Source organism: Ictidomys tridecemlineatus, chromosome 5 (assembly GCF_052094955.1).
Source record: "Ictidomys tridecemlineatus isolate mIctTri1 chromosome 5, mIctTri1.hap1, whole genome shotgun sequence".
In the NCBI taxonomy this organism is placed as follows: domain Eukaryota; kingdom Metazoa; phylum Chordata; class Mammalia; order Rodentia; family Sciuridae; genus Ictidomys; species Ictidomys tridecemlineatus.
In genome coordinates this window covers 121,955,112-121,964,291 of record NC_135481.1, presented here as the reverse complement: position 1 = coordinate 121,964,291, position 9,180 = coordinate 121,955,112, and the positions used below count along the sequence as shown (strand labels likewise).

General features: G+C 46.6%; 1 protein-coding gene across 2 annotated transcripts in view; it reads right to left on the bottom strand.

Annotated features, from left to right (window-relative positions):
* Positions 1-2,164: 2,164 nt before the first annotated feature.
* The window catches only part of Rcor1 (REST corepressor 1), a 128,397-nt gene continuing 121,381 nt past the window's right edge, over positions 2,165-9,180 (bottom strand). For both annotated transcript variants that reach the window (XM_078050941.1, XM_078050942.1), the window contains one exon: positions 2,165-6,127. In XM_078050941.1, the coding sequence (XP_077907067.1) occupies positions 6,086-6,127 (42 nt within the window). In that variant the 3' untranslated portion in view covers positions 2,165-6,085. The remainder of the gene's footprint in view (positions 6,128-9,180) is intronic.

Sequence of the window (9,180 nt, the reverse complement as noted above, 5' to 3'; positions counted from 1 at the left end):
CCTGAAGCATAGTGCCTGGAGGCTACAGAGCATGGTCCCTGGGCTGGCTCTTCAGTACACGTGTTCACTGGATGTAGTAAGAACATGGGAGTCCCTTCCTCTGGATGTCCAGGAAAACAGGCAGCTCTGACTCCCATGGTGCTGTCACTGCCTCTCAGGCAGTACCAGAGGGCGAGGGCTCTCTGAACCCTCCCTTCAACTAACTCACCAAGGCTAGGACAGGTCTGGTAAGGAAGAGAGAAATTCTCACCTGTGTGCCATCTTGGCCAGGAGTCCTCAGAATGTAGAGCCTGCAATGAGGTTTATAGGTGAATAGTTCAACTGTGAAAGTGATGCCAGGAAACAGAAGTGGGGGACCAGAAAGAGTGAGAAGGGAGGGAGAACTGCTACAGGTGTATGCTGGAGTTGTCACCCTGTGGGCCACTAGGCGGAGCCTAAGGAGCTGCCCTGAAGCTGCCCATGTGCAGCATATCAGATGCTGCTGCACTGCCCTGAGGCTGCCTGAGGACTGAGCTCCCTCGAACCTCCAGGAGCTCCCAGAGCTCAGTGCTCTATGACGGAGAGTGCTGCAAGTCCTGCTGGCAGCACTGCGACACAATCAAGGGTGTATGAAGCAAGGTACAAGAGGTGACACTGGGGACACCTGCACACAGTGAGCTGCCTTTGTGCTCAGAGTGGTGGAAAAGGGGCCAGGGCCTGGGGGCTTCACACAGCTCTGATCTTGGTACCCATGGTGTCGCCATGCTGTTCCTCATTTAAGCCTCTCGTACCCTAGTCCCACCTTGGGATTAACAACTGCCTGAAGTCACTCCAAGACAACAAAGGTCAAGCCCAAGTGGCCCCCAGTGCTTGTCCCACCAGATGCCTGGGGTCCTCTTGCCAGAGGGCTGCTCCTGCAGCAGGGAGCCCAATCACATACCTCTTGTCCCTGGCAGGGATTCCCTCTTCATGTCCTTCTTCCTTGGTCGGGTCTCTTGGGAAAGCCCAGGTTCTGCTCTTGGCCTTTGCTCCCTCCATAAATCTGAGCTCTCAGAGCCCTGGCCTTCTTGTCTGCTCACCCAAGTACATGGCACCTTGCATGCAGGATCAGCTCCAGGACAAACTCCTGTTGGGTGAGATGGCGAGGTCCTCCTCCCCGGAGGGCCCACAGCCCTGGCAGTGCACCTCAGCTGCCCCTGGAGCACATGGTGGTCTCCTCCAGCAGACTTCTGTTCTGAGAAGGCCCAGATCTGCTGGGCTGCCCTTTCTACACCAGGCAAGAGGGACCCCTCCCTCTACTGCCAAGTTTCCTGGAGGTTAGCCAAATTTCAAGGTTGGGCTTCTTAATGTTCTACTGTACCTGGAACTTCAGTGTTGCCCAAAGGCCCATGTAAAAGGCTCAGTCCTCAGACTGGTGCTACTGGGAGGGGGTAGAAACATGAAGAGGTTGGGGCCTAGCAGGAGGTCTTCAGGTCCCTGGGGCCGTTGAGTGTGGAGGAGACCGGGGCTCCACCCCTCCTCTTCCTGGTTTTGTTTATATGTTCTGCACCACAGCCCTGAGGTGAAAGCTTTGTTCTGCCATACTTCCCTGCAGTGATGTGCTACCACAGGTCCAAAGCAACAGGGCCAATCCACCATGGGCTGAGGCCACCCAAGCAACCTCTTCTCTCTGTAGGTGATGGACTTGGGTGTATGCTGCTATGACAGTAAGCTGACCAACTGGCCATCCAGCCAGACCCACCATTCCAGCCTGAAGAGGGAAGAGCACAGGAACGGAAGCGTTCTGCATGCCACTCAGAGAGGGGACTGAGCCCAGTGACCCGAGGAAACAAAGAAGGCAGTCTGGCCTCCTCACTATACAGACTAAGGACCCCATGGAGCCCAGCTTCCAGGTGGCAGGTCAAAGCCTGGTCAAGCTGAAAAACTCACCCGACGTTTACATTTAAGCCTCAACTACTGCAAGTTTTATGAACTCATGCACTCCACTTGACACCACTTGTTAGATCACTGTGCAGCCAAAAGATTATCACACAGTTCAGGTAGAGCCAAGGTTAAAGGCAAGTGACCTCTGGCAGAGTACCCAAAGGATTTAATACTAGGGAAATCAACATTCAGAAATGCCAAGGCCTGCTTGAAAGGGAAGAATACCCACTTTATGTGATGGTGGAAATGGGGATCCAGAAAATTGCTTTGTTTCATATTTTATTACATCAATGGCTTGAAAATTTTTATTTAACTTCAGCAAATATTGGAAATAGAAAAATGAATTCTGCAGAATTTCACAAATAAATCTTCCAATTTCCACTAACAAATGTTATCATCCAATGGCTAAGCAATTATAATGCTATGAACATTCACCACAATGAATGTGCTGAAATAGAAAACAGGCAAAAAGAGACATGAAAATATTACTTACAACAGCATTATCACAACATATTTTCTTTAAAATTCCAACGTGGATTTTATCACTTCAAAAGATATACAGCATTTCCATTATATTTGCACACTTAACCTTATACATCTTTTAAAATCTTGAAAAAATTTTAAGCAATCTAAAAAGCACTTAGCAAAGTTGTAAGTCTACATAATGGAATACTATCCACTCCAGTATAAATTTTTGTTTTAGGAGAAGGTGGCTGTAAACACTCATTATTTTACAACATGCATAGACTGTTCTGACCTTCCTTGTTCTGAACTGTACTGTTACTGCAATTGTGCTTCACTATAATTAGGAAAAGCTGCGGAGATCCTAGGAGTGGCGGAAGAGCATTGCACAAGATCGATAGATTCTGACGACTGAGCTACCTCGAGTCAATCTGAGGCAAACTTCATTTGATACTAAAAGCTTGACTCCTGGGTCACTAGGTTTAGAAACAGGCTTGAGAGGGGAAAAAAAAGAGGCCCCTGGTGGACTTGGCTCCATCTTTCCTTTTCTCACGTAAAAGCAGGGATCCAGCCTGTGTAAAGCACTGCTGGCTTATTTTTGGTGTGCAGTTATACCAATAGTATATCTGATATTCAGAAAGATAAAAATAGTTGAAACTTAAAGTCACAATGAACACGTTTAAGAGTGGTGTATGATATTTGAGGAAATTTTACCTAAACAGAAAAGAACTGCTTGATTAATTAGTTCAGCCCAGCAAGCTTTTAGACTACTTTTTCACTTTTGTTTTTTGATTAGAGGCTTGTGACCATCAGTGGGTCTTAAGGTTAAAAACTACCAGAAACAATTGAAAGGAAGCAGTGTCTCAACACACAGGCCAAGATACCCAGCAGGTGTGCCACACTGACCTGGGGCTCCTGCAACACCAGCACCCACCTGGACTGTACCACCACTAAGCTCATCAGCACAACTGAGGCATGGTAACTTCTCGGTTGAAAGGGCTATGTTACAGAATCACTGCTGCTGACCAGCCAACACGCTATTCAAGTAACAGGGTGTTTAAATGAATAAGTGAAAAAAAAAATCCTTAACTAACACTTTACACATCTACATAAAATTAAATAAAACAAACTTTTAATGCATATGCAATACAATTTATATCTTTTAGGATATCTAAACTAAAAGTTAAACTATTATTTGTGTCCATGATACTATATTTTGCACAATAACTTATCCTTAGGAGAAATTTTCCACAAAAATATATATAATTATGACATTCACATTGATAAATTTTAAGAACACAAAACTTAAGTGACATTCCATCTGAAGCAGTTATCACATCCCAAACCCAACCTGCCAATGCACCTAATTCTTGATATGTTAAGAGTCTTCACATAAATAACACCATGCCACTCAGCTTTGAAAGCTAAGTGATTTCTTGCATTTACATAATTGCAAAGACAGCATAATGAAAAAAGTTAAAGACAGTGCTATCTTCCGCTTGAGACTGCAGCGATGGCAGGCAGCTGGGCAAGGAGTACCCTTCCTCTGTCAAATGAAAACAGCGTGTCCTTTCCCTTGGAGAAAGAGCCCAAATTTACCTGCTGAGATCACAAGTGCACCAACATGTGACTCTCCAGGGATGAAGGCCACTCAGTGCCAGGAACCAAGTAAGGGGACATTGCCATTCCATCTGCACGTCACCTAAGGGCTACTATCCTTCTAGTCATTATCAGGAGGGACTCAATCTTAAGGAAGACAGCCTGAGCATGGAGAAGGAGATTGCCACTGCAACCACCACCTATTGCTCCTGCTGGGGGAGAAGAAAGCTTCAGCATGTCCCCTCAGATGCCGTGCAGAGCACAAGCTGACTGGCCCCTGCTTTTAGCCACCTCCAAACACACAGCAGGCCTACAAAAGGGACTCAGTGGTGGAGTCAGTGCTGCCCGTCTCCAGGCAAGAAGGCAGGCCCAACAACAGGCTGTGTCCAATAGACACCTGACAAGGAACAGGACCAGAAAAGCCCCTGTTCTCCCCTCTGTAATGACCTTTCCTCAGACTTCTCCAAAAGAACATACAAACTAAACTAGGTTTCTAGCTGAACCTCTTTCTAAAGAGATGATCAGTTGACTTAAAAGAAAAAGGAAAAAAAAAAAAAAAAAAGCAAGGTGCTTGGAATCAAAACACATCAAATTTTAATTGCATATTTTAAATTCTTAAGAATTCTGTTTATGCCTTAAAGCATCTGTATTTTTTTCTTTTTGGTTTTAAAAGCAGAAAAAAATATTCAAAGGATGCAAACACAACAAAAGCTGCTTCCATGTGTTAGTGCAGAATGGCTGGCTGGCCGTGGTGCTGGAATGCAGGCTGGCTGGCCAAGCCTCATCAGGCCACGGTCTGGTAGAGAACCAAGGTGATTCTGGAAGTCACATGACATTTACTAGAAAACTGTACTTGTTCCCAGTCCAACCAAAAGGCATTACATACCACTTTGTAGATTATTTCTTTTCATCTTGGTCTTATTAGACCAATACATTGATCACTTCTCTGCCCTGTACTCGGCTATTAAAAGAGAAGGGATGGTGTTTGTGTGATCACATCAGTACACAAAGGACACAAAAGGACACATGAAGTGACACACAACAGGCCAGGCACACCAGGAGGACAGGAACAAACCGTATGTAGTTTCTATAAAACCATCACCAGTTATCCTAACATGCTTTATTGAACTAACCTGACGTTCAAAATCTGCACTCTGTCGGGATCTGCAGAAGCTCTCCCTGTCTCCTATCTCAATGATGTCATCTTTGGCAAGCAATAAACTTTAAATAAGACACTTGAACAGAAAAGGGACCGATAACATGGTTGCCAAAAGGAGAAGGCACCAGTTCCAAGTGTACAAGCACCAGGTACAGTGATATGGACTGAGCCGCTCAGAGTTGTGGCGGCAGTGGTGGTGGGGGGTCAGGAAAAGGTGGGTGCACCCACCCTGGGATTATAATGCTGAGGGCTGAAGGCAGAAAGCACTGAGGTCCACATTCCCTTTAAGCCACAGTGTCCAAGGATAGGTGCTCTGAGTGAGCTTGACCACTCGGGAAGGGAAAAGGGGGGAGATTTAGGTTGACTAAACTCGGAAACTGTAACTCTACCCTGCATTTAGGAAACACGAGGCGCATCCAGATGCTTGGCACAATAAAGGCTGCGCTGCAGTCTGCAGATACATTGTGATTTCTAAAGAAGCCTGATGCTACTTAGGTGGTTGCCTCAGAAGAGAGGAAGAGAAACTTTCTAGAAGACCAACAGGGTCAGTAACTCTGGAAAGTACATTATGCACAAGTAGAAACTGCAGGCCATGCAGGAACAGAGTCAGGCCTTCCAAGACTACCTGTTCTGAAGCTGCTGACAGAGAAGAGCTGCCATCGGTGGGGCTCAAGGACTCCGTCTTGGGAGTGGGTCCCAGAGTTGAGGGAGGTGTGCAGGCTGTGGGCTGTCCAGCACTGAGGCAGGGGAAGAGACGTGATGGAGCTCTCTGGAAGTGGCGCCAACAGGGAGGAACGAGCAAAGAATTAAGGCAGATGTAGCACAGGACTGGAAGTGTATGCCTTTTTTGGTAATAGCTGCTTGTCCACAGAGATGTGATGCAGATGGCTAGGTGATGTCTCGTAATACCTGATATCCTGGGTAACATGGAGTCCATACCAAGTGTTCAGAGTTAAGCATTTCTCATGAGGCAGATGCATATCTGACGTCGAGGACAGAAGCAGCCTGAGGAGGACAAAAGGGAGGGAAAGGATCAAGGAGCAGATCGAGGACATACACTACTAACCCTGGTGTGCTCAAGTCGGGCAGAGAGCCCACACAACAACCCCTATAGCAAACAATGTGTGGCCAGCAGGCATGACTCCAAGGGCAGGCAAGGGCTGTCACCCTGGACAAGTTCTTCCTTTGTGAGCATCACTCTTGCCCTCTGCATCATGTGCACCACAGTGATGCCCTCTTCACAGGGGCAGGTCAGCACGGAGCTTGGCCAGCAGGACCACTCAGGCAATTACAGCTACCTACAGCTATGCACATCGGCGAGGGGAAGGCTGTAGTTCCTTGCACTACAACCAACCACCCCTGGTTTCTACTAGGGGGTGGGAATTGAAGGCTGCAGGATTTTTGTTAAAGCTACAAAGGCATCTCTTCATCTTTCAAAACTTATTTCCAAAGGGAATGTGGTGTTTTACTGCTGGGAAGCAATGGGGCTATGAATACGAAATCTCAAAGTGCTGGTCCTTCAAGTGAAACAGCAATTTACAGGAACGGCTGTTGGTTAAATCAGGAGCTTTTCCCTCATTGGCAATGAAAACTCCAAATTGTTTCAGCTTCCTAACTTCCTCATGCTGAGAATGAAAACTGAAAAACCAGCCCCAGCCAGGGCAAGTGCAAGGGAGCTGGCACAGCCCAGCGCTCCTGCTGACCTCTGTTTCTTGTAGCACAACGGCTTCTGCAGGGCTGGGGGGGTCCTGCAGTCTAGATGCTTCTGTCCAGTCTGATCATACAGTCAAATTCATTGTTCCTCTGCACATCATTTGTTTCTCTCTTATGTAGGTGGATGAGCACCTGGGATGCCAGCTGGGATCAGGCAGGTTCCCTGGCTAGGCTGTGGGTGACAGCACTGAACCCCACCATTCCATTACTTTAAGTGAGACATTCCAGCATCTTCTCATGCCCCTTCTCTAATGCAAGGCTGGACATAACATTATCTCTATACCCCAAGCTTGGGCACCTCAAGGAACTCCCCAAATCTCAAACGCACACACCCTTCCTTTCTTAGCTGGGGAAACATCTACAACTGACAGACCATCATGCTATTTGCACTTCTGCAGTTGTGACATCCTACTCCCTGCATGTTCTGCAAAAGATACGAAATCTGAAGGTGGAAGGGCAGCAGGACACCAGCAGACTTCCTCAGCTGCTGGTCCCACAAGGTAAATGAGAGCGTGAGACTACCACAGCTCAGGTTCTGAGCACTGTGAGCAGCCAGCCAATGTTCTAACAGGTCCCCATTGGCCCTGGGAAGTAGAGAAGTAGTGGGCCCTTACAGGCTAATGTCCTTCTACAAACTAACATATAGAAAACAAAAATCCAGGGATGGCAGGGTACAGTTGGTGCTGTAAGAAGTATAAAAGAAAAGGGATTAGAGAAATACAGCTGTGTGGGTAATTCTTTAAATGGCCAAAGGGGTGAGAACTTTTGAGAAGGTGGTAGAAAGATCATACCTTAAAGACGTATCAGATAATACCATTCTCCTTTGTCATGCTTTATTTTGGAAGAAGGCTAGGTAAACAGTATACAGATCAAGCATCAAAGAGAAATTAAGGTCTATGGCTTGGTGTGAGGTCTAGTTACAGATGGGCTATAACCAGGATGGCAAAAGATACCACGTGGCTGGGCCCAGTGGATTCCAGCAATTCAAGAGGCTGAGGTAGAAGGATCACAAGTTCAAGGCCAGACTGAGCAACTTGGCAAGTCCCCGTCTCAAATTAAAAAGTAAAAAGAGCAAATCGATATAGTTCCATGGAAGAGTGCCTCTGGGTTCAGTGCTCAGTGTTGCAATAAATAAATAAACGAATAAATAAAGGGGGAGGGGGGCTGGGGATGTGGCTCAAGCGGTAGCGCGCTCGCCTGGCATGCGTGCGGCCCGGGTTCAATCCTCAGCACCACATACCAACAAAGATGTTGTGTCCGCCGAGAACTAAAAAATAAATATTAAAAATTCTCTCTCTCTCTCTCTTTCCTCTCTCATTCTCTCTTTAAAAAAAAAAAGTAAAAAGGGGGAGGGGAAGGAAAGGCATTACATGGAAATTCTGAAGCATGCCCTACACAAGGCGCAGGCTGTGAAGGATGTCATCCTGGACCAGCAACACCTGGTAACTCTAAGTCAGTCTGTATATGAACCAGGCCTAAAAGAAGGAGAGAAAGCCATATGCAGAAGAGCTGACTGCCTGATGACGAGGACTTGGATCTCTCACGTTAGCCCTCTAAATACTAAGAGAGACCATTTCTGCTTTTAGCAGCCCTGAGAATACAGTTGGAAGGCTCATGGAAGAATGTTTTGAGTCTTACAAATTCTAAAATTCTTCTCCCCACTGCCCCTACTTTTCAATGCTTCCACCTGGTCCAAGACTTTAGGGAAGCTGGTTTGTTACTAGAGGGGCAATTAACAAAACAAACAAACAAACAAACAAACAAAAAAACTGCTAATAGGCAGAAACCCTCATTTTGCCCAGATGCTATGAAGCTCCAGGGACACAGGCTACGCCTTGAGGTGACTCAGGCACCACTCATATTGGCAACACTACAGATTACACATGATGCAAGGTTTTTTTGGTAAAAGGCTCTAGAGAATCTTTCAGTGCTTTTCTAATGGAGGGAAGCACCTTGAAGCCCTTTCTAGCTAAGGCACACAGACCCTTTAGACTAATACCACCACTGTCCTCACCACATACTCTCAAAGAGTTGTAGCACACACAGCAGAAAACAGGTGACTTCAAATCATTCCCATATGGTTTGAGGAAGACACTGGTGAGGAAGTGACTTTCTTCAGAATGCTAAATTAATCCTGAAGTGGTCATGTCCATGAGAAAACCCACACAGGTGGAGATCACCTAGTCTTAGACCTGTGTGTACCTTCCCTGGGAGCAGAGGGAGGACTGCAGTGGAATGGCCATGTGAGGCAGTAGACAGCAAGGAATCACGCAGGGAGCAGTGGGAGCAGAAGCTTCTGCAGCAGAGCTTCTGCCCTCATCCTAGCCGACAGGGCTGATGAATCA